Source organism: Trematomus bernacchii, unplaced genomic scaffold (assembly GCF_902827165.1).
Source record: "Trematomus bernacchii unplaced genomic scaffold, fTreBer1.1, whole genome shotgun sequence".
Lineage (NCBI taxonomy): Eukaryota > Metazoa > Chordata > Actinopteri > Perciformes > Nototheniidae > Trematomus > Trematomus bernacchii.
In genome coordinates, this window is record NW_022988043.1 from 16487231 (window position 1) to 16513622 (window position 26392).

A 26392-nucleotide genomic window follows, 5' to 3' on the forward strand; every position below is an offset into this window, starting at 1 on the left:
ACATGGACAAGCCTCGTACTGACAGCGCAGCGCGTCATACTTCCTGAATGAAAAGTCAACTATAATATTAGACATATGAAGAAGTTAAACTTTAAACATCCATGACTTAAACTCTTTATCCAGGCTAAAAGCCACATAGCTGCAGCTGCAAGGTGAATGCAGCTGGTAAAAGAAAAAGTGTTTGAATGCGTACATTAACAGGTTTATGATATCACTGCCCCCCGTCTAAGACACGAGTGGATCTGACTTTAATTACATTTGACTCGAGTGTTTCGTCAACTTAATGTGTTGCTTAAAATAATACTTCTGCATACAGTATGTGACACTGTAACGGACCGTCCACACAGCAGCGTTAAAAAATCTTGGAACGCTTCTGCCCATTCACTTTGAATGGGGTGACGTCACTTTGCCTCACTTTTCGCCGAACTGCATTGTGGACAGGCGAGCGGAGATTTTCAGGATTTTCAGGATTCAAAGTTGAGCAATGTTCAACTTTTGAAGCTGAGGTGGAAGCGTCAGCCAATCAAATCCCGTGTATGCAAATCTGACAGTTCAAGCGCTAGCCAATCAAACCGCGTGTATGCTGGGAGAGACATACCGCAGGTCATTTCCTCATATTCCAAAAAATGGAGGAGAAATTAGCGGTAGGGAATCACCCGGTGCTTTATGACCAGTCCCTATTTACCTACCGGGATACAAACCGGAGGAGCCAGGCATGGAGGGAGGTGGCAGAGACAGTGGTAGGTTTTCGCCTGTTTGGGGAGTTTATATCCAGTTTACTTCAAACTTTTTTGCTTCGTATGTCGGGGGCGGGAGATTCATTCAAAAATCCCCAAGCTTCAGATACGCCCACCTCCAAGATTTTTTTAACGCTGCTGTGTGGACGGTCCGTGAGTGTTGCACGGCCAGATACGGCTCAAGAAGCTGACTCAGATAAGGAAATATATGATACATTATGATGTGATATGAATGATAATGGGACACATCGACGTCTGCACTCACAGCGCCGCAGACTGTAGGCTACGTAATGTTACTTTGATCCGGTTACATATGTTGTGGCAGATATTTAATTAAGCTTTCTTAACATAATAGTATAATAATAGTATAATAGTTATAGGCTAATAGTCAGATTGCTCTGAAGATGGGAGTTGATATTCTATTCATTTTCACGTTCACACAGTCGGTGATTTTGGTCGGCCGTCTTTCCTGCAACGGCAGTTTAAACTGTATTTCCTCCGCACACTGAGCTCTGATTGGTCAGCAGGCGGTGCTTTCACTGAGTTGATCTCTTATCCTGGAACCTATCCTGCTTCGGAGCAGACTAGGTTCCAGGATAAGTTACCGTGGAGATCTAGCCCGCTAAAAAGTGAACCAGCTTCGTAGGACCGGAAACCCCTGAAGTTAGCTTGCTAAACGAAAATCTTGCTTCGTAGCATAGGCCCCAGGACTGATTATATTGGAGCGGTTTGAATAAAAAATGTGATCTGTAAAGAGTCTATATTTAGTAGCTAAATATAGACATTATTTCTGTCTGCTTCTTTTCTTAAGAAAAACTAACTGTTAAGGATTTGTCTTCTTTGTGCAGCACTTGAATTCAAGCACTCTTGAACAGACTGTTAAATGCCACAGTAAAGCGTAATGCCCCAGCTAAAATAGACAACAAATAAACTCTCTGTTTTAGATACACATATTAATATGCAGAATAGAGTGGTTTTTTTTTTTTTTTTAAATTGTGTTGCTTTCTTGTACAATGCATTTTTTAGATCATTCAAATTATGTTTTTGCCAAAACGCAGACATGTATGGATCTCTGTCTTATGAAACAGGTAAAGCAGATTAAGCATATATGAATAAATAATGGAATCTTCTCATGCACAAATCACCGCATTGATTGGGATATCAATTCCTGCTTATGTTTTATGTGATCCTCCATTGTTTCTTTCATTGAACAGATAAAGACCCAGGTGGAGGTGGCTGGTTTTATTTAGCTGCTGCAACACATACAGCACCGACATTGAGCCACCACTAATCCTATAAACAGCAGCCAATGGGATCAAAGCAGAGCTAGGTAACAAAGGCGGATTTCAACAGTACCAAACGCTACAACATAGTGCTGGCCGATCATTTTATATGATACATTATTGTCTTTAAGTCAAATAAGCCTATATCCAAATAAAATCATATACAGTATGTAGATACTACGGTACACTGTGACATCTTCCAAGTGGAAAATAAGCAGCGATAACTTACTTAGTTTCCCAGAAGGACCGATGGGATTTAGGGAATCTTATTTTAAGTTTTATTTTTTACATCACACTTTACATTACCACTCAGTTCATTGCTATTAACAAATTGGGCTCCAACACTTGTCCAAACGTTAAGCTCCTTTACTCCAGAATGCAATATTGCTCCAGTTATATAATAATGATGAAAAATACAAGTGAAGGTCCCCTAGAAACCCAAATGTTGGTTCAAATCAATTGTGAGTAGTGGTTCCTGCTTTCTTTCACAAACATATTTCATTCATAGGAACCCTAGTGTAGGGAAAATCTAACTATTGTCTTCATTTGTCTCATCCCTTTCTTTGTGTCCTTGCATGTAGTATTTATTTTCTTTATGATTTCTCTTCAAACTATTATGTTCATGTTATACTTAAGTTTTTGATTAAATTAGAAAATACAAATTATTTGTATTACCAAACAACACGCTACATCATGATATATATTGTAACCGAAATATCAAATGACCTATATTGGGATAGAAGATTGTGACGCCCAGCCCTACTTCAATATTGTCTTGGCATAATGCAATACAAATAGATGCTCGTCCCTAAAGGTTGTGATCTTCCAGCAAATCATGTCAGAGCCGTTGCTGTTGTTCTATTGTCAACTGTCTCTTTGCGATCTATTCGTTGTTATTTTAGTTTATGTAAGACTGACGTTGAATTCATCACATCACAGCTCTTGGCCATATCCACATGTCAGAGGACTCATGGAGCTGATTGACACACAAAGCTGGCCGAACCCCCCTGTCATTACAAACAATCATATCATGATGGATTAGCTTGCTCTAACATTAACACCCCCTCCTCTGCTCCACCACAAATAGCCTGTTAATGTGTACAGGTCGTTAAAGTTGGGGTGGGGTCTGGACTTTGGCCTTGAGCGGTACTGTACAACTTAAAGAACACACACACCAATGTACACCAAGAACACACACCTTGCTGAAGTGTTCCAAGTGAGAGATAGTCCCGGCAAGGCTCTAAATTAATAATGACACCACCGGGGCACGATCCCCCTCGTGGATTATTTCCTCTCCTCCACCCAGACAAACATATGGGTGGAGCAACTGCTTTAACATACAAATATTTTCATGCTTGCACGCCATTAAGATTTGAAAAAAAGGAAATGCAAGACCCTCTGATTCCTAGATATAGCATACAGTGATATAGACACTATAAATGATTATTGTCTCCAATCCACATGCTGTCAAGTTCTGATAAAGAATAAAGGGGAAAATGTATGGGGGAGTGAGAAATCATAAAAAGGTCCTTTGATTGCCTTTGATGCCAAAAAGCGAGCAGCGGATCAATGAGCTTTCCAAAGAGCTCATGTGACCAGCAATTAAAAGAAGACCAAAGGCTAGAAGGGTCTCGTCTTTGTGGTTTGTGTCCTTGATGTCTGCCTGCTGGCACAGGGACACCAACACACTCCTCACACATTCTCAGCTTTGAATCCATTTCCCACAAGGCCGGCTTCTCTGATGGAGTCTGTGATGTCACGGCATGAGGTGTCGGGTCGGGCGGATGATGAACGTGTATTTATGTTTAGTCTGGACGCCTGAGAGGAAGCAGCTAAACCAGATATTCATCGTTGTAAAATGGTTCCAATTGTTTTTATCATGGAATGATGGCTAATTATTTTTAAGTTTAAGTTCCTTTATCCTTCATAATTTAGTCTATACAATCTGACAAAGTGAGAAGTGCTTTTCACAAGTTCCCACCATAGACTGGCGTTTTGTAAGCAGCTTATTGTGTCTGACAAAGAGTTGTTTACAAGAAAAAGAAGTAAGGAAATCCTATCTTTACGTTTAAAAAGCTGTGAACAACAGCAAAATGTTGGTATTTTATACTCAGTGAATGGCTTGTACCATTTGTTTAATCAACTCACTGTTAAAGCTTAACATAGGGATCCATTTCTTACTCATGAACACGTCAACGTGGAGAGAGGACTCGGCAACCCGAAGATGAATGGACGGTTTATTTTGAATGCTAGAATCACTTCCCCATGATATAAACGTACCATCAAGCATCCCAGGGACATCATGAAGATTCAGTCAACCCCTCGTATATTTACAACTGTCCGCCCGATGCTGTTTTCATATAAAATATCCGGTGTAGAGCTTTGTTTCTGCAAATGAAATGTACGTCTGAAACAGCATAGATTCCGTTTTGAGCCCCACCAAAGCCACTGCAATTTTGGTGAATTTTAACAAAAAGAAAACTGAATTTTAAAATGAATTACAAAGTCCACAACAGTCTTAGTTTCAAGCGAATCACCTCTTCATTTAAAAGTGTTGTCTATTGAAAGCTCTAATCCTGCGACAACTTGCCGCAGATGTAGCTGATGTCTCCAGAAGTACCTATCGAGACAGGACCAGGTGGAAATTGAGTGTCTCTTGGACGCTTTTGCTCACATATTGACACCATGTAGTCATACAGAATCATTAGGATCAGTCAGTTTGGTTATATTCAATTTATAGGAAAAGTTTGACTGTTGGAACGCCATATTTGGGAACACCAGTGCACACCAACCAGAGGAGCAAAATACACAAATTCACTTAACTACTCAAATGGCCAACAAATCAGTTGTATCCCCTTTGTCAGGAAGATAAACATTATGTCTCTTTCACAAATACTCAAAAGGCATGGGATCGGACTCGGTAACTGAAAATAACTTTTATCAAAGGGCCTAAAAGACTCTGAAATAATTTCTTGAACATCTTGAAAAAGAGTAACCGAAGACACCTGTAGCACATAACAGATCTCCATTAGTAATAGCCCATTGACTTATACCTTAATGCATCATATCCGAGTCCCAAAAACTTATTTCATTATAAGAGAAGAGTGATATTATGTTGGCATGTGACCTTTAAGGTTATTTTTCCAGGATGGAGAACATTAGTAAACAATGTCCCGCAGTAATAAAGCCTCTTGAGTACGTTCATTAACTGATCAGTGTTCATTCCATGCAAGATCACTGGAGCAACCAAAATAGACATTGTGTAATGGAAAAGGCTCTGTGTGTGTGAGTGAGCCCTCTCCCTGTGGTGCTGAGTCAATATTTCAGAGGAAGTAGGACCCCCGGGGGACATACTTACCCCCAGTTACGTGAGAGTCACTTGAGATTCTATTGACTCCTTCAGACCGCACGCAAGCGCACACACAAACTGTACAAGGACGTTCAGCCAAGTACAGGTTGCTTCATCATTTGGTGTCTGACCTGTGAGTTGAGTCTACAATAAAACAACACAAAGTCCTCCAGCTCCTGTGAGTGTAGCAGGCTGAGAATCTGACGTGACATGAGAGAAAACATTTCTCCATCGTTCTGAGCAATGGATTTCTACAGACTGAGGTTACAGTGATGGCCGTCGGTTCTCCTCGACTCATTTTTCGATATAAACCTGCTTTAATAAACTCATTTTTGTATTAACTGCTCTCAGCTTAGCGTTTTTTTTGGATATGTGTATGTTGTCAAGCTTGAACTTTACTCTTAGTGATGAAATTGAAAACTAAAATGAAGTCAACATGTTACAATGAACTGAATTTGTGTTGCTGTATTAGAATGTGCCTTTGATTCACAAGTACATTTTAGCAAGCTAGAAAGTGCAAAGTTCTGGCTGAACCATCAGAAGCATCTGGGGGTTTAGATCGTTGCCCAGGAGCCGGGGATTGTACCACCATCAATTCTGCTACAGTATGAATGGACGACGCACTACTACTACAAAATAAGGCAATGTCAGACTGAATACAGGTACTCAAACTACAAATGAGAAAGATACTGTATATGATTTTAGTGGACAGTCATTTGTGTTCTTAACAATGCCAATGCAGCATATTACCATGCCAGCAGCAGACAATATCTTTATGACTTGTAATACTTGAAGGGGTCCCTATTGTTACATTTCAGTTTATATAGCATTGAGTTTTATGGTCTTGTTTTCTTCTTACTTATCTCATTGAGTGTCCTTATCTTAAGTGTTTAATGATGTACTTTATGTTTCTGGGCAACTATAACAACCTGTTTTACCCAAAAGTAATACAATCTCAGGATTCTTTTTATTATAAGTAAATCTGATTGACAATCGATTGATCATTTGGTCAATAAAATGTCAGATAACAGTGAAGAAATACTATAAATCATCCTTAAGCAACAAGTAAAGTCATAACTAGGGATGTCCCGATCACCTTTTTTTGCTCCCGATCCGATTCCGATCATTTGATTTTGACAATCTGCCGATACCGATTTTTCCCGATCCGATCTTTATGCAATGCATTAAGAGGAAAAAAAAGGTAACAGATAACGGCTGGTCATCCAACGCGATGAATTCAGCTATCTTGGCTGTTATTTTTTTGGCCTTTTCACTGTTCTGGGGTAGTTTCTCTTTCCTTTTAAAAGTCTCTGAAAGTGTCGGTTGTTTCAGTGCCGTTACCTGAGTGGCCGCTGTGTACTCGTCGTGTTGTTGTTGGTGGTGTTTGTATTAGATTGGTCATGTTGAACGTAGCTCTGTTCTTTCCACCACGCGGAACCTCCGCCTTGCAAACATTGCATCTGGCTGTTACACTGCCTTCGCTTTCAATTTATAGTACTTCCAAACTCCTGACATTTTCTCTGTCCCGACTCCCGAGTCACCAGCTGAACGTAGCCTCTTGTTAGCTTACTGCTACTATTAGACACTGCGCCCACTCTGTTGCCAGATTTGAGAGAAATAAGCAACCAGGTCTATGAAAACAAGCCCAAAAGAAGCAACACATACATGATGTTGTGTAATTTTAACCCAAAACTAAGGCCTCAGGATGACTTTAAGACGTGAACATGGTCATTTTTGTTTTGTAACATTAAATAAAATGTATAAAAATATTTTATAAAAAAAAAAAAAAAAAAAAAAAAAAATCCGATCCCCGATTTTTTTCTCCCGATCCCCGATCACGTGAAAATCACGTGATCGGCTCCGATCCCCGATCACGTGATCGGATCGGGACATCCCTAGTCATAACACTGCTTTTTATCATCTGCCCAATAGAGTGGCGAAGTCCCTCCCCTTCCGGTTGAGCCCCATGGGACCTTATTTCGGAAAAGTTATGCATTGAAGTCAATGGAGAGAGAAAGATTATCTTTCGATCCCGTTTGAATTGTGCCACGAATTACACATATGATGTTTGTCAATTTAAAAGATAATTTTGCAAGTCAAAAAAATTAAAATGTGTCGTAAAACTGTGAAGTAACACATTTGTTTGTGTGAAACGCTCAATGAACTACATCTCTGGTCAACCACACACGTCACCAAGATGGCCGTCACTACTGTCTTGTCAACAAACGATTGACTATCACCACAATGAAACACGTCCTGAAGAATGTCATGCAAAGCCTGCCTTCCTTTGATTCTCTCTGAACTGCCTGGTCGTTTTAATGTTTAATGTCAACCATTTGTGCAGATAGCATGAAGTAGAAAAGATCGCCGATGCTAACGTTAGCGTTAGCATTTCTCCCCCGGAATTAAATGGTGTATTATAGAATGATCACACCGGTGACAGTACTATTCAAAGGGTTCACGAAATATGACTACTACTCTTACTGTTTAACATTTTGGGTTACTTAATGTTACTTCATGTTAAGGCTAATAAAAATGACAAGGCTGTAATGCTAACTAACGTGCTAGCTACTAGCTAGGTAGCTAACTTGATCAAGCCACTCCTGGTCGTTTCATCAGACGGGAAGCAAAAGAACGAGCAAGACCCATTGCTGGTATAATAACAACCTGGTACTAAGCACACAGGCATCTTGTTAAAGTTATCTTATCTTAGCCAGCGCCATATAGATAGATTATATCTATATTGCGCTGATCTTAGGTATCTGAATGGTGGAGGTAAACAATTGTGACATCACTTACGCGACTCTGGGATTTGTAGTCTTTCTAGTTACGTATTTTTCATAGTCTTATATTTCAACAGTTTTACGACAAACTGTGACTTTTTTGACATGGAAATGATTTTTTAAGATTGACAAACATCATATGTGTAATTCATGGCACAATTCAAACGGGATCGAAAGATAAGTTTTCTCTCCCCATTGACTTCAATGCATAACTTTTCCAGAATAAGGTCCCATACCCCGGAAGTAAGTGGGAGGGACTTCGCCACTCTATAGTCCAAAAAAACATTTGAATGAATAACAGTTGTTGCTAAATTCAGCTCCAAATCTATCAATCTGTTAACCGTGTACTGTAGATAGCTTTGTAGTTTATTTGTTGTAAGGTTTGTTTATCATATGACCACAGGTTTTCTCCAAAACTAGGACACAGCAAACTACGTGAGAAGCAGAAAAGAACAATTAGCAGAAAAAGAAACCTAGAAACCGTTAACCTTTGTCACTAAACACGAAACCCTGCTGGATTTCAGGAGCAACATTTAAGGAAATAAACCCTCAACAGTTCAGGTTTCCTGGTTGATGTTATTGTTTTTGTTCAGGTAGAGTTTTGCGTGGAGTCTGTTCTGGCGGTAGATTACCCGTTCACAGCTTTTAATATGTCAAGAATAATTTGCTTCCCTCTGTTTCGTTTAATCATTTATTAAACAACACACAGATATTCCCGTGGGTCAGGTGACCTTCCAGTGTGTTTCTTTGCCCTCCTGCTCTTCCTCACCAGCCTGCGACCCAGCTTGTTTGTTGACATGAAACATCGGCGACAAAAGGCCGAGGGGGGAGAGCGATGAGTCTGTATGGGAAAGGAATGCCACACGCATACCGCCCACTCACTAAACACAACCGGCCGGGCCACATGTCAGCAGCACTGACCAGCCACCGACTGCAAAACGTGCACGCTGTGAGGGGATGAAACAAAACCGCATGGCTGCAAATATGCACGCTCATACACACACACACACACACACACACACACACACATTTGATACGGTTTTTGTGTGACACAGGTCGAGCTCTTCCAACCTGTTTTTCCAGCTCAAACCAAGACCAGTACAGAAAGACCTACACTGGTCTTACGGCCAACTGAATACAAACGGATATATTTTGCTTGTCAGGACCATTTCTGATTGAGTTATGAACAAAACTTCATTCCTTGCATATCATGAAATTGTTCTGAACACGTTTGGCTTCGGCAGAGGCAGTGACAAGGCTGAATTCAGATCTTTAATAGTACTATTGCATAAAAAAAAAAAATCAAGCGGTAAAGGACAAGCTTCCTAAGAGTATCAGGGAGGAGATCAATTATTAACCAAGTTTGAAGGTTGTATTAGGCAGTGCACAATAACTTATATTGGAGCCAGGACTGTATTACTCTGGGACCAGTCTATGTCCGCAACTAAGGATTATTCTCGTTTTCGGAAATCTGTACAATATTTTCTGGCTAATTTGAAAAATGGTTATCTTGTTTTGGCCGACATACATACATAAACCTGAAGATATTCAGTTGAAATTGTATAAATAAAGCATTGGAAAAGCTGCCATCCGGAATTGGTTGCATTTTTTAATTAACAACTTCAACAACTAGTCTATTATTAAATCTTTAATCTTCCATCTTGGTGGACTAATTGTAATTGCTTGTGTTTTGGTATATGTCAATAAAAGACATTTGATGGCCATTTTTCAAAGTCGTCTTGTGATCATTTGTAGAAATACTAATTAATATAGAAATATAATCACCATCATGGTCAATAATGAAAATAAACATTAGTTGCTGTTTGTTAGTCTGTAGATTTTCAAAGTGTGTATATTTTGGGGGTGAAAATCATATGCAGGATATTTTTTGGATATGGCATTAAAAAAACTCCCATTAAAACGAAAATAATCTGACCCTTCAACCTGATCTCTTTATTCTTTTTTGAACATGAGGGAAATCCCACTATCAAGTTTTTTTATTAGGCCGTGTGTATGTAATGTGACGTGTAGCAAAACCTCAGTTCAAACAAATAGACAAGACAGCAGCGTTTCTTGTGTTTGCAACATCAAGTCATTTGTGCTGAGCGGCTCGTTCTTCATGCTGACTGATATCATTATAGCTCAAACGTCTGGAAGTGTTGGACACACACACACACACACACACACACACACACACACACACACACACACACACACACACACACACACAAAGTGGAGAGGACTGCAGCTGCACCGTCAGCACCTCGAGCTACAACGGCATGACAGGAAAGGAGTGAGAAGCAGCAGGCGGCTGATAAGAACACAGAGAATCAGAGAGAAGAAAGTCTGCTACTGATTTCCAGCCGCTGATAATATGAGTGTAAAGGTTTGAGGTCCACCCATATTTGGGGCATTCTACCGAATTAGTACAACAACAAGAAAAACTATTTAACATTCAGACATAGATATTTACTAAGAATATGTTATGGTCTATTTAAACATAAGGCATTACATTAGATAGTGATAAGCTTAATATATACAAAAACATCATTTATATGGTACTTTCTATTGGGAAGTAGCTGTCCCCAACCCTGACATCTAAATTTCATGTTCTGTAAATAACACTTAAAACATTTTATTTTATTTTGTTCAATGGTGTATTTAGAAGATCTTTATGATTACATTCAAACAGAAGTTGGAATATTTAGATTTATTGTGAGTTTAATTTTTTAATAAAAAAACTATACTCAAAAAATCATGTCCCCAGTTTTCATGTCACTCCCGAAACACAAGGGGTTTTAGTCCAATGGCTGAGTCTGGTTTTTAGCCACACCCCTGCATTTTTGACTAGACAGTGACACTGCATCCCTGTCCCTCATGGCTGAATGGCAAGTAGCTATATCCCATACTTTTGATATAAATCTGTTCCAAAATCTGAAAATCGGCGTGTAACCTTAAGAATTGTCACTACCGAACACATATTATCTTCAATTAAGTAAACTTTTACTGGGTTTTATGCAAAGTATTAGGTTTTTCTGTATGTAAACCTCTTCAAAGACGTGTATGCTAGCCATGTACTTGCTAGCATTCTTTAGTTATGCTCAATTTTAGCTAGAATCGTCACTACCGAAACAGTCACTACCGAAATATATGGTTACGTTTTGGTAATTGACATGATCGTTTCGGTAGTGACAAAATTGAATGGTAAGCAGGTAAATCCCACCATTTTTAAATAAATGTGTTTTAAAGTCTGAAAATCAGTGTGTTACTTTAATGGTCTCTTATTATACTATTGTTAGGCATATATTATAGGTCTCAGAATATAAAAAAACATGTCTATGAAGTGTTTTGCTCAAAATACCAAACAGATCGTCCATTCTAGACTCATTCCCCTCTATTTCAGCCTGTTACTAAAGTGCTGATTCTGGGTCAGTAGCTTCAAACATTCACACTTCAACATAAGGCATGTTATGAGTTAAGATTAAGCAATAAGGTTGAGGGAATATGATACAACCTTGAGAACAAAATACTGTGGTCACTACCGAAACACTGGATGTTTTGTAAAAAATAAAGTATATTGAGTTATCAACTAAAATGATATGATTCTGATTGGTTTAATGTATGTTCAATTTAAACAATCATCAACTCTGGAATCAATATGATCAGTATTATGCATTTTACAAAGAAAGTTTGCATTATGATTTTATGAATTGTATAAATTGAACTTTTATTAATTTAATTGTGAAAACCCTCAAGAAATATTTAGGATATTTTTTTTTAAATCCTCTGGAGCAGAGAGAGGAGCTGTGGATTATTGTTATTGATTAATGCATCAGTGTTTCTTAGGGTCAAAAACACTAAACTCACAACTTAAAATGAAAGCGTTTAGTTTATTTAATAAAAGAGCACATGTTCAATGTGAAAAGTGACAGTAGATATAGATTAGTTGCTATTTGGTGCTATATACAATATATATATATATTTAAAAAAAAGAAATATTTAAAAAAAAAGAATTATAATTTTTTTTTTTTTTTTAAACACCTTGAATTTCAGGGGGGGGTGCGGGGCTCCGTTGGTGGGGCGCAGCGCCCCTCCAAGACAATGGTAGGGGAAACACTGAACTGAAGGGTTGAGAAAAATGGAAATTGGAACTCCATTATCTGAGGAAGACGGGCTGGCATCAGTGAGAAAAATCTGTTTCGTGACAAACTTAATGTGCTTTATACCTACAAATAGCAGCAGACCATGTAAGATTATATTTCCTTAGTTGGCGCAGAGCCTATTTAAAAGACAAAACAAGGGTCTGAGCAGCTGATGCCCGTTTAGATAATGAAGTGTTTTTTATAAGCTGTCACACCTAAAGGCCCTGACACACCAAGCAGTCACCAGAGAACTCGACGCCGACTGTTGCGTCGCCGTGTTCTCCTGCGTCTTGGCCATGTGTCGCACTGGAACACACCGCAAAGACTTCAGCCGAGCACGTACGAACTGCGCATGCGTGAGTGGCAATAACTCTCCTTACCAGCAGGCGGCGGAAGTGTGTATTCGTCATTCAAAAGAGGCAACAACCGGAAGACAGAGAAGAAGAACAGACTGCATGATCAAACAACAAATAGCGTGTGCGTTCCATTTTCACTCTCGTCCATCGAAAACATGTTTCGTGCAGTACTGGAGCTATCAGCCATTGGAGTGTTGCTTGTCGAAGACATTCTCAAGCAACCGTTTCGCTTCTCATGCACTGATTCGCTAGCTGAACAGCCAATCAGAGTGATTTCTTTGTCCGACTGCCTGTGGCCGACGCACGGCCGATTCAACATGTTGAATCGGCCGTGCGTCGGCCATGAAAGGCCAAATAAGGCGTGTCACGGCCGACGGTGCGGGACACATCAAATTGAGTTTGGGCGACAGGGCACGCTTCGTCGTCCGACTAACGAAAACAGCCGATTTCGGCCTGGTGTGTCAGGGCCTTAACACTGAAAATAAAACCGTTTGTTGAAGACATAAATCAATCATTCAGGGTTTGTCTTCCTTTAAATTAAATCAGAGCGATACAGACAGGAAAGTCAGCTGATAGGAGTGTGAGTGAGTGATGGTGTGAGTGTTACACTCTGTGACTCAACAGAACACCTCAGGGGTTGTCTCTCAAAAATAGAGAGTTAAATATCCATTGACAGACAGATACACACAACTACCTTCAGACAAATGCAAAATGAAGATAATGCTTTTAAAGATCTTTAGCAGTTAGCTGGAATTTAGGTTTACTATTTTATTTGTAAAAAGCTAGCAGCTAGTCCTGCAAACCCCTCTAGATTTCTGACATCTTTTTTTGACACACAATATTATGAAACACATTTAAGTTAAACTCCATCATCTTTTTGGCAATGTCAGAGTGATCATTATGTATCGTTTCAGGATGTGACATGCCAATCTCCTGATGATAATGTGACCTAAAGCTGAAGTTAAAAAGACAAATAGAGGCACATAAAAAAAAATATATATAACAGATTTGTAGACTTCTTCAACCCTACCCTTAAAGAAAACTGTCAAAAGCTAGTAGCTAGTTCTGAGAATAAGATTTATTGTTTCTTAATTATTGACAGGACCGGCAGCAATCTTTTATGATCGCTACGTCATAAAGACACACAATCTTAAGAAACACATTCAAGTTAAACCCCATCCTCTTTTTGGTGATTTTAGACTGATCCACTTCAAAACGAATGCCTAATGTTTTTTTCTTTTTGAGGATGTGACACGCCAATTTCCTGATGCTGATGTGACCTTAATCTGATGTTAAAAAGACAAACAGAGGCACATTAAAAAAAAGTATATATCATTTCTTAGACTTCTTCAGTCCTACCCTTAACAATGCATTGTGGATGCTGACGTTATGACATAATCCTGAACAAAGAACCAACAAAGTCCAGTTTAAGTGTTCACATCCGAATTTGTAAGACACATTTGATACGTTTCAGATAAAAAATGGAAAACACCGGACTTAAAGTTGCTTTTTAGGGTTCACACATTGATGACAAAATGTTAGAAGTGATAGAGAAAAACAAGAATCTAGTGGAGAAATGAAATGTAAAAACTCAAATGTTATTGTCATTGTAATCAATGGGCAAATATGTGAAGTAGATTCTAAACTTCAAAATCTTTAACAATTAACAAAACAAGCATAATCCCACAACTGCATGGCCCACCTCCTGCCTCGACGTATTGATTTGATTGAAAACTATATGAGGATTAATTGACAATTCTTCCAGAACGTTCTGTTATCTGGGATATTCTCGTTTGGCAGCTCCTCCCATGTTTTCCCTGTACTGGCACACCTTCAGCACTAATGTGAACATAGTGGTTGTAACATAACTGCTTCCTAAATAGATTCTTCATGGAGCAATAAATGCTCTGAGTCTTTTATCACATATGAACGCTGCCAAGAGTGACTCAAAATGCTCTTCTGTAGACACTAGACACAACAGAAAACAAGGACAAAGAAATGCGATAAGTGGCGGTAGAGATGAGAAGAAGAGTAGGAGCGTGAGAGAGGGACACACCCATGTCACAAAAGCAGGAGTGGAGATTCAGGTCCACCCTGTGTCAACCTTATCATGCTGACATTGGGTAATGTTTTACTCAAAGTAGTAAATTATTGTGTTCTTTCGTACTTTTACAAAGAGGCAGTCATTATTTCTGCCCCCCCGGCTTGTTTGAAAGTCAGGTTCACGGATAGGATTGGGGTTAAAGGTTGAGATTACAATTGAGATTATTTTTAGGTTAGACTCAGGCTGAGGGAGGAATGTGGTAAATGAATGTGTTTGGATAAAGCAAATGTACATTGTGTGTGTGTCTTTACGCAGCGTGTGTCACAAGCAGAAGTGTGTTTGAATTTGCGTTTATGGCAGGGTGCAACGGCCAATCTGTCAGAAGAACGCATGACAACAGCAAACAGTTAGGAATTGATGAAATACAGAACAGACAAATGAGAGGAGGGTGTGAAAAACTAGAAACAACACCAAACGACAATCCTTGAAATGTGTTATTTTAAAGAGGACATCTGCTAATCTTTCAGGTTTCATAATGCATACAAAATGCATTATGAAAACAGTAGGCCTCTACTGTGACTTTAATGTTCAAAAAGCTCTTTATTATTCTCATACTGCCTGTGCTGCAGCACGTCTTTTCACCCTCTGTCTGAAACCAGAGCCCAGTCTGCTCTGATTGGTTAGCTGGACGGCTCTGTTGTGATTGGTCAACTGCTAAGAGATGTCCCGCCCCTTAGCCTGTCAAGTACAATGTGTTGGAGCGCTTGCCTGTAAAGGCCCAGACACACCAGCCCGATTTTGGGAGTCAGAGGCCGTCAGAGGCCGTCAGGCATTCGCGGCGCCCTACTCAGGTTTGTGTGTCCCGCACCGTCGTCTCTTTACGGCACCTTTTCACACCTCCCGACACCTCCCTCACGCGGCCGATTGTGAACATGTTGAATCGGCCGCGGCAGGTCAGAGAAAGTCGGCCCAAGCAATCACTCTGCTGTTCACACTACCGCTGCCTGCTGGTAAGGACAGTTATTGCCACTCGTCGACTGAAGTATTTGCAGTGTGTTCGTAGGCGGGCGGCGTAGCGGGCGACGTAGCCGACGCAGCCGACGAAGCTGACGTAAAAGTCGGGACGCCTTTGGTACGCGTTCTTTGGTCTCAGGTGGGTGTGTAGCGGCCTTAAAGCGCGAGTGTTACGTAGTGATGTCACTAAGTACAATGTCAATAATCCCAAAAAGGCATAATAGGGCCTCTTCAACAATGTCAAGAAAGGTTCTTTCCATTACACTTGCAGGTTGTAATCACATAGTCTCTGGCCACAGATTGCATAAACTGTCTTAGTTTATGGTAATTATCGGAGTAGTTTGATGGATGATGACCCAAAATTGCCTTTTTGTTTGATTGATAAAGTCCTCTATGTGTGCCAGTGTCTTTACTAGGCAAAAGATTGTTTGTGAGGGAAGAAGCTCAATCACCAGAGGACTACTTTTTGTTTTTTCTCCGATCGCTTCAATTTACCTCAATTCAGAAGTTGCATTCTCCTGTTTACAATGTTGTTCATATCATGTCTGTTATTTAAGATCATGAACATAAGAGTGCTGAACCAGGAATGTAAGTATCAAAAGCCTGTAAAGGGGTCAGACTTAGAAGCTAAATATATTATGTGAAAGATTTTATTAACTTTTAGGACAGTATAGGTAACAGACTGATTTCCATATTGGCATACTGGACACTCAATAAAAAAAGCCTATTAGCAGGGCAAAAACAACTTGTTTGCAACATTTTGTAATTCATGATGAAACAGGCAACATGTCATCTTCCAAGCTGCTGCAGTATTGATCAGATAATAGCGGAAATATTAAAAAAGAAATGTCCAAATAGCTAAATCTCAATCACATATTTAAAAACACCCATTGTACTTAGTAATTTAACTAATTGTTGTGAATGCCCAAACACTGACAGTGTTTCCCCTATATACATTCAGCAGCGGCGCTGCGCCGCTACGGGGCGCCAGCCAGGTACCAAAAAATAAAAATAAAAAGATGATTTATTTTTTTATTTTATACATTTAAATAATAATACGTGGCGCTCACGTCATCGCCACGGAGGAGCATACAGCCTCTGTGAGCGAGCGAGACAGAGAGAGAGCGAGAGCTAGAGAGAGCACACCTGTATCTATTTAATATAGTTGTAAAAAATAAAGTAAGAAATCATTCCAATGTGTACTATAGGACAGTACAACATTTTTAAAAGGGGAGTGATTAGTAAAATATGCATAAAGAAAAAGAAAGAATGCTAACTAGGTAACATAAGATAAGAATAAACCAGTTTAAATGATTTGTTATTGGTTGTGATCATATTCTAAAGATGTTTGGATTATTGAAAAGTATACAGCTCCCTTTCATCTGAGTGTTGAGAGCTGTATCCATACATTCATGTTGTGCTCAAAGTGCACCAGATTGATGCATTTCACTTCAACATTTAAAAAAACATCTTCCCGGGGGAGCATGCCCCCGGACCCCCCTAGAGGAGGTGAGGACCCCCCTAGAGGATGTGAGGTCCACCCCCAAATAAAGTAGGTTAAAATAATTAAATTGCATACATTTTATTTTGATTGTTTGTTATGTGGATGTGTAGTATTTGTGTTACTGAATGTTCAATAAAGGTGATTTAGCAGAATACACCTGTAGAGCCTCAAGAGCTTTTCTTGTGCTGGCAGACACATAGAAACATATTGGCGGGGCGCACTTCGCACGCACAAAAAAATTCCACTCGCTCCGCGCTCACATTTTGCTAGGCCCACGTGCCTTAGCACCGCTGCTATGACTCCATCCTAGGGGAAACACCGACTGATAAACAGCACACAATGCAGACGGTCCTGACGACCACAAACAAAACACAAGCTGGTCTATTTCCTGTGTTTAAGGTTCAACAGGAATTGTGTGTTTAGTCTATTAGTCTGAGACGTGACTACTGACTCACATCAAATCTAGTGTGGTTTCACACACACACCATAACAAAGAGGGCAAACAAGTGCAGTAATTACAACTGAAAAATCCACAAAAATAACCAGCAGGGCTAAACAACACTTGAATATGTGTGTCATCAACGAGACATTCAAGTTTTGGCAGACACATATTTGAAATGCTCCCATAATGGGAAAAATGACTTATTATTTACATTTATGATTTGAAATCTAAACACAAATATGTTGGCAAAACTATTTATTTGGATTAGTGGCTTTCAATGAGCCTTGTGGGTACATGGCCAACACAAGCACAACAGTTAGAGCTCACATTACAGAGCTGTTGTTAACATTGGATCGTATAGATGTCCATTGACTTGATTTATTTTTTAAATGTCGAAAATGTAAATGTTTTTAGTTCAAATATTTGAATGTCCTATATAGCCCAACCCAGAAATTAAAACCCAAATATGTCTTTTAATATTAAACAAGACCAATTATTGATAACGATATTCATATTTGAGAAACTGTTACCTGGCATTTTTGCATAAAAATACTTATTTTGACCAACGTATCCATTAATCATTTCAGCTCTTTGTTCAACCCAACGTTTTTAAGTAAAATTATAAAAACGTCTTGTTTTTTTTGTTTTTTTAATGCAGTCGCACTGTGTTTCTGCTTTTACTTCTTTATTATGAACATCAATAAGAAGAAAAGTGCAACTATTACGATATACAATGGAAAGACCATCTAACATGTTAATTTGTATTAACCTGTAGTGATATTTTTTAAAGTCACTGAGGCCTAAATGGAGGCTAACAGGCGGCTGCTTGAGGGTACATCATGTGACAGTCTGTTGACAGAGTGTGATGTGCCTCCAGTCAATTCATGGTTCACTGGTGTGTGTGTGTGTGTGTGTTTTCTAAATGAAGCCTGATGTCCAGAGCACCTCTCTGAGTATTATACATGAGAGGAATGCTATCTATAATATCAGTAATTGTAAAAAATCTCAGTATACTTGATAACATGTGCCTTTATTTCTATGAAATCTACCAATACACACAAACTTGCTTTTTCTTACGAATGTTCTCATATTCTACCAGTTTTTTGTTACTTCCTGCTGAAAGCCAGTGTATCATTAAAGTTTAATTTCTAAAAAGGTCACTTCATAGTCCCCGTGAAAGGTCACACACACACACACACACACACACACACACACACACACACACACACACACACACACACACACACACACACACACACACACACACACACACACACACACACACACACACACACACACACACACACACACACACACACACACACACACACACACACACACACACACACACACACACACACACACACACACACACACACACACACACACACACACACACACACACACACACACACACACACACACACACACACACACACACACAAAAATGTCAATTTATAGAGTATTTATTATTAACTATAGGCGTTGAACCTTTGCTTATATAAGTAAACACCTCAAAATCTTGTAATGAAGGGGCATATTTGTATCATAAAGAGCACGACTTAAAGAAACAGGTTTGTGTACAGTATACGCACACTGACAATGTTGGATGCCATCACCGTGGTAACTGATGCTAAGCAGCAAGTGAGAGGAACTTGAGATGTAAGCGGGGAGTCGAGTTAAGAGGGTGGGAAGAACAATCGGTAAAAAGCTTTAGACAAACTTTGTCTATCAAAACATTTACCAGAAATTGATGAATATATATTTAATGCAGGAAATAGAAGCATTCACAACATGCTACCAGCTCGGAGAGACTTCACAAGGACACAGTTGAATATCAACCCTGTCGACTAAATACATTGTACAAGTAAAATACTCATCATACATGTACATGTTATACAGTTAGATAAGAAAAATAAGGCATCCAAAGTTATTCTCTGACATAGCTCATTCTTCCAAAATATGCTGCTTTAGAAGATAATAACCTGTAATAACAGTTCCTAGATGATTATTTCCTAGATTTAAACAAGGTGTTCTATCTCTTTGGAGTGGATGCCCCCTTCACATGACATATATGGTACTGGCTTTATGACTGGCTGTACAAAAAAGGGTCAAATTGGGCTGCAAGATGGAATGCATGTATGCAACTGTAATGATATTCAACTTATATGGGTTGATTTTGAGCTACCATTTACATATTTACCAGCACCTGCACCAGAGCCGGTTTGATGGCACAAAATGGGACGTAGGTTTTACAATTTTACAAGAACTCTTGTGCTCTATTTGTGCACACCTTCTGAACTGGGAACACATCGAGCAGTTGCTCAAAGCTCTGCAATTTTCAGCAACACCCATTGAGTCCTAATGTTTATGAAGGTTTAAAATGTGTCTACAGTGTCTTTTGAATATGCAACAAATAATAGAATTCCTGCATCTCAAGTCAACTAAGTGTCCTAGAACATGAACTCGTAATAAATATGATTTTGTTGACATGGCAAATCCTTTTTTCCTGACAGTATTTCTCATGAGAATATTCACTATACTTTAAGGTCTTCTACGGAGCCCTGGAGGGTTCATAGAGAGAAAATACAATAAAACGAGGCCACGTTTTATTAATTCGTGCGCACGACTGTTATGTTTATGTGGGTAAATGGCAGTGCATACATTATTTGAGATATATTTCAAACTCGGACTTCATTTTAGGGACATTTCGGCCAGAGGTGTAGAGCTATTTGTTTAAGCACCGGATTCGCAAAACAGGAGAGTCTGTGAACCAGTCTGCCTTGATCTATGAATTCATGTCTGTGACTCTCACAGTATCTGCTATCTGCGCGCAGAGAGCTGTGCCTTTTACGCAGCGCCTTCACTGTGTTTACCTTCAGAACAGCTGAATAGAGATCGAGGCTGCTACGTTTTAGCCACACACACACACACACACACACACACACACACACACACACACACACACACACACACACACACACACACACACACACACACACACACACACACACACACACACACACACACACACACACACACACACACACACACACACACACACACACACACACACACACACACACACACACACACACACACACACACACACACACACACACACACACACACACACACACACACACACACACACACACACACACACACACACACACACACACACACACACACACACACACACACACACACACACACACACACACAACACACACACACACACACAACACACACACACACACACACACACACACACACACAACACACACACACACACACACACACACACACACACACACACACACACACACACACACACACATCCGAACTGCCCGATTATTATTCCCCCTATTACTCGTGTTATGAAGGAGATGTCCGGTCACCAGGGCGCATGATGTGTAAATAACCCAATTTGTGTTCTGTGAAACTGAAAAGGATATGACATTGCTTTTGTTACTTTCGTTGTAGTTGTATATGTCTTAAATGTAATTTAGGTTAACTTCCTCTTATTTAGATGCTTTTATTTTGAAGGCAAGTTTACGCTGTTGACAGGAAGTTGTTGTTGCTATGGAAACGTGAAATGCTACATGATGTGTGCGTGTTTGTGCTCTGCTCGGCTCAGCTCTGTGTGGGTGTGTGTGTTCGGTGTATGTGTGTGTCCGACACCGGCATTTGTTTTCAAATGACCATGAACAGTAATTTACACACATCTGGCTAACTCCATATGTGTATTCCCAAGTGAAAGAAGTTAGTTTAATCTTAATCTCGATGTAGGCTAGTGCTAAGTGCTGTCGGAGTGCACCGGAACGAACGCCACTATCATAATATCTTCTGAAAACAAATGCCCACACACACGCACACACAAACATACACACACACACGCCCTGGCGACCGGACATCTTCTTCATAAAACTAATAATATGGCGTAATAATCGGGCAGTTCGATGTGTCTAACCATAAGAAAGTATCTTGTGCGCACTAATTAATAAAGCGTGGCCTCGTTTTATTTAAATTGAGGCCACGAATTACATCTCGTGCGCACAAATGTATAAAACGTGGCCTTGTTTTATTTATTTTTCTCTCTATGAACCCTCCAGGGCTCTGTAGTCTTCAAAATCTTTTTCCGTATATATCTGCCCACAGGCAACAAGAGGCGGAGGTCTTTCAAAGTTGCCATAACCCTCAAACACAGCACCTATGCACAGTACACCAACTATTCTCATAACTGTTTGAAGTTCATCTATCTGCCGAGCTTTGAGCAAACGTGGATTGTTTTTAACTCCCTGTGCAGCCCTGTGTGTGTGTGTGTGTGTGTGTGTGTGTGTGTGTGTGTGTGTGTGTGTGTGTGTGTGTGTGTGTGTGTGTGTGTGTGTGTGTGTGTGGGCACTGCAGTTTGTTGCCAATGCCTCCCACCTTGCCAGCCAAGCCTACTAAGAAGAGCCGCAGAGACGTTTCTTGGCCAAATGTCACACAGCTCTGCGCACCACAGCTACAACACGACTCAAAGACAATTTAGAGTGGTAGATCTGATACGGTTCACTTGTTTCAGCCAATCATATTTGGTACAAACAAAATCACGCTGCCGACCAAGTTCATTGAGGTTTTACCGTCACGTCTTAGAGTAGGATGCCAGAGCGGACACAGAAACACAATCGCTTATTCCTCACTGTGCTGAGTTATAGACACAGCAAGAGTGTCTACTGTCTGTGACCTTGAGATGAGAAGCCTGAGAAAAGGAAAAATATATCCCTGCGGGGGATGGCGTCAGTGTGTGTACGGCCTCTTGAGAGAGGGTGCGTGCACATTTGTGAAAGTGTGTGTGTTTCGAAAGAGGAAAAGCAGCAGGGTAAGAAGAGAGAAGTAAAACAGGGAAGTGTTTTTGATACTACACAAAAACAAGACAGAGGCTACATTTGATTTTTGACAAAGCCTCATTACCACTTCTCAGCAGTCATTTTTGTCAAAAACACAGCTTTAGTCTATAGCAACAATGCTTTCCCTCACTCTGTAGGAACTAAACATGCTTTCTCCCTTTGTAATCCTTCCAACAATGTCTACTACAGGTTGAATATAATATATGGCAACTTGAGTAAGAATCACTCCTGAACCTCAGAGAATTTAAAACGTGTATGACCATGACATCACATACTCAAAACACAAGAGGGACTAACAGACAGCTGACCTTCTATTAAAATGCTCGATGCACATAGTAAACACAGCCGTCTGAACATCATTCTGACACTCTAGATAAGAGCAACAGCATAAAAGACCAAATGTTTTCTTTCTTTTACCCTGTTGCAGGAAGGCTACATTCACAAATTACTAATCCCCAAGACTAGAATGTATGTTATTGTTTGACCTGCTCCACAAAAAAGGTCAAACTCAGCTCTACTGCTTGATAATACAGACCGCTAAAAAAGGCTGAACACGGCTGGAGCTGCTTTTTGTGTTTTATCCATCACGATCAATGCAAAAAAGGAGGAAATGGTAAGACATCCGCCAAACAGTAAAAGTTGTTAAGTAAGCGTATAACATTACTACTAAGCCTAAAAAAAACCTGTGGTAGTATCCTGACTAACCAAATACTGTGTCAAAAATAAACAGCACGGTTCTGTCACTCCTGGATTTCCCAGGAAAGCAAATAGAAAATAGTTACACCTGACTCTCCGGACCACAAATACTTTCATAGGTGGGAAGTAACTAAGTACAACATGTACTGTGTTTCAGTATAACTTGAACACAGTTGTTCTTTGCTTGAGTTTATCCATTGTATTTTATATATTTAAGCTACAGTTTGGAGGCAAATGCTGCACTTTTTACTCCCCTGCGTTTATGTGGCAGCTTTGGTTACTTTGCACATTGAGATTATGTGATTATACAACACTAAAATCAACTGATGATTGACATATTGACCTATTTCTTTTTATAAATTGTATATGTTATGGGTTACTACACAGCAGAAGGTGATTAAGGTTATACTGCAGCTGGTAAAGATGGAGTTTGTTTGTATTTGTGACACTTATAATCTAATAATAAACATAATTCTGAAACGGTTTATAGTGTATGATTGTTAATTTAACTTTTGGTACTTTAAATATACTTTAGTAAGATTATAAATACAGGACTTTATGCAGTAGTGTTGCTTATTTTTCTCAAGTATAACAAGGTGAGACCTTCGGCTGCCTCTGCCTGTCCTGGCCCACCACCACCACAGTATTTGATGTTGTGCACCCCCTACTCTAACTTGCATGACCACATGACAAGATGTCCACAAACCTTTCTTGAACTCCTCCAGCATGGAGTCCAGCTTGGTGTCGTGGAAGACGAAGTGCACCGGGTGGTTGTAAAACTTGGTGATGGTCTTCAGTGTGGTGCAGTCGTCCGGGTCCACAAAGGCCAGGTCCTTCACATACAGGATGTCCACGATGTTGGAGCGCTCGTGCTCGTACACAGGTATCCTCGTGTATCCGCTCTCCATGATCTCCGACATGGTGTTGAAGTCCAACACGGCGTCGCATTGCATCATGAAGCAGTTTCCGACAGCTGTCATGACATCCTCCACGGTTTTAGTCCTGAGCTCCAGCGCACCCTGGATCATGTTGAGCTCCTCTTTCACCAGGTCGTTGTACGGCTCGGTGACCTTCAGCATCCCCACCAGCTTCTCCCGGTTGTACACGGTGCCGATCTCCTGGCCCAGCACGCAGTCCAGGAGCTTGCTGATGGGCCACGACAGAGGGAAAGTTAGCAGCATGAACAACTTGGTGACCATGATGGTGTTCGCCCCGACTGCTAAACCGTGCCTGGAGCACAGCGACTGCGGGACGATCTCCCCGAAAATAACGATGCCGACGGTGGAGGCGACTACAGCGCCGATCCCGGACTTGGTGAGGTCGTCCAGGAGGATGGTGAGGGTGGTGTTGACCAGGACGTTTCCCAGGAGCAGCGAGCACAGTAAGTAGTTTCCCTTCCTGCGGATGGGCTCGATCTTCCGCGCGTACTTCTTCTCCTTCTCGGTACCGCAGCTCTGCACGATGCGGAGCTCCATCGGGTCCAGCGCCATCAGCCCAAGGTTGAGCCCGCTGAACATGCCGGATAGCACCAGCAGGAAGGCTATGAGAATTATCTGCAGCCAGACAGGCAGCAAGGACTTCGCCACCTCCACCACCCGCAGCCTGGCGTCCTCATCGTCCAGCAGGTACCACGTCTCCTCCTTCTCCTGGGTGTCGCGGACACACAAGCCGAACACCTTTACCGCCTCGCTCTTGCGGAGCTCCTTGATAAAGAGGCTGACCACCCCGGAGGTGTTTTGGTTGGTTACCACCATGGACCCCTTCACTTCTATATCCTTCGTGTGCTCCGGACAAGTCCTATTGAAGGGGTGCATGATGGCGCCGAAACTATCATCCTCTTTATCGCTGGAGTAAAGTTCCATAAACTTGATGAGAGCAGAGCTGTTTGAGCGCAAGCGGAGCCCGTAGAACCTGAAGAGGGTGTCGCTGCCCTCGGTCACCTGAATAACCCCTCTTTCGGTGGTCCCGGCCGGCGTGTCGCTCCTCTCCAGCCTCATGCCGAGTATCCGGGGGCCGAGTCTTGTCTCCGCCGGCGCCTCCAGGGCTTGCCTGCCCGCAAAAACACAAGAAAACACGAATAAAGTTAGCGTAAACCCCCGTCCACTCGACTCTATCGCCATGTTTGTTTCGCTCTATGCGAATAGGGGAAATGACGTCAGCTACTCGTTTCCACGAGCCCACCCCCCTCATCTGCATGCCAGCATACCCTGAAAATACAGCCAATCAGCGGGAGAAACGTCACTCAACCGAGCCCCCTATGTTTTCATTTTAAAGGTCGACTGATATTTCTTTTTTTTTGCTTTTAAGGTGGATTAGTTTCAAGTTCTTTATTATCTTCTTCACAAGAATTAAAGTGACGCAGTCGTTGGCAATAAAAACCTCTATACTAGGCTAGGCTTCCTCCAACAATACATATTATAATAAGTAAAATCACCCAGGAAAACAGAAAAATGAGAATCTAAAACATGAAATAGTGTCCATTAATATTTGGGACAACATTCGGAGTTTTAATATCATCCATTAAAAAAAAATTCTGAATTAATTTAAACTTTTTAATAAAGGATCCATTGTGATAAAAATATGTGTGAAAAAAAGACTGATAGCCTATACAGAAACAAATAAAGGTTATATTGGCTTGATTACAGTTTTTTTTTTAAATCAGAAAGATATTTTTTTGGTGTCTTTCCTTGAGACTTTTTGAACCAGAGGTATTACAGAGGAATCAGAAACAAAAAAATCTATGTGTGCTGTCTTTTAATGAACATTGAATAACTTCCTGCTTCAACCTGTAGTTTAATCTTAAATATGGACAAAACTAAACTGGTACTAAAAAGAAAAAAGGGACAAGTTGGAGAAATACAGAAACCCTGTATTATTGTATTAATGTGCCTTCAAAGATAAAAAACGATGTCCTCTCTTTTTCTTTTTCTAACATCAGCGTGTGTACATTTCTTTACTGAGAACAGAGCTCCCCTTGGTGGTTATATCACACAGTGCAGCCTAATGAAAATGGCTAATAACATGACCTCCAGCATTAACGTTATGATCCTGTAAATAAATAATTAACGTGAATTTATTAGTGGCACATTTTTTAAATAACATATCAAATACTTTTTAGTCTTTAGGTTTAGGGAAAGTTAGCAAGTATTT

General features: G+C 40.4%; 1 protein-coding gene across 1 annotated transcript in view; it reads right to left on the reverse strand.

The window, feature by feature from the left end:
- Window positions 1-25385, reverse strand: part of LOC117473214 (metal transporter CNNM4) — a 51708-nt gene extending 26323 nt beyond the window's left edge. Inside the window, exon 1 of the mRNA XM_034118732.1 lies at window positions 23949-25385. Coding sequence (XP_033974623.1) covers window positions 23949-25362 — 1414 coding nt within the window. The 5' untranslated portion in view covers window positions 25363-25385. The remainder of the gene's footprint in view (window positions 1-23948) is intronic.
- Between the last annotated feature and the right edge of the window lie 1007 nt (window positions 25386-26392).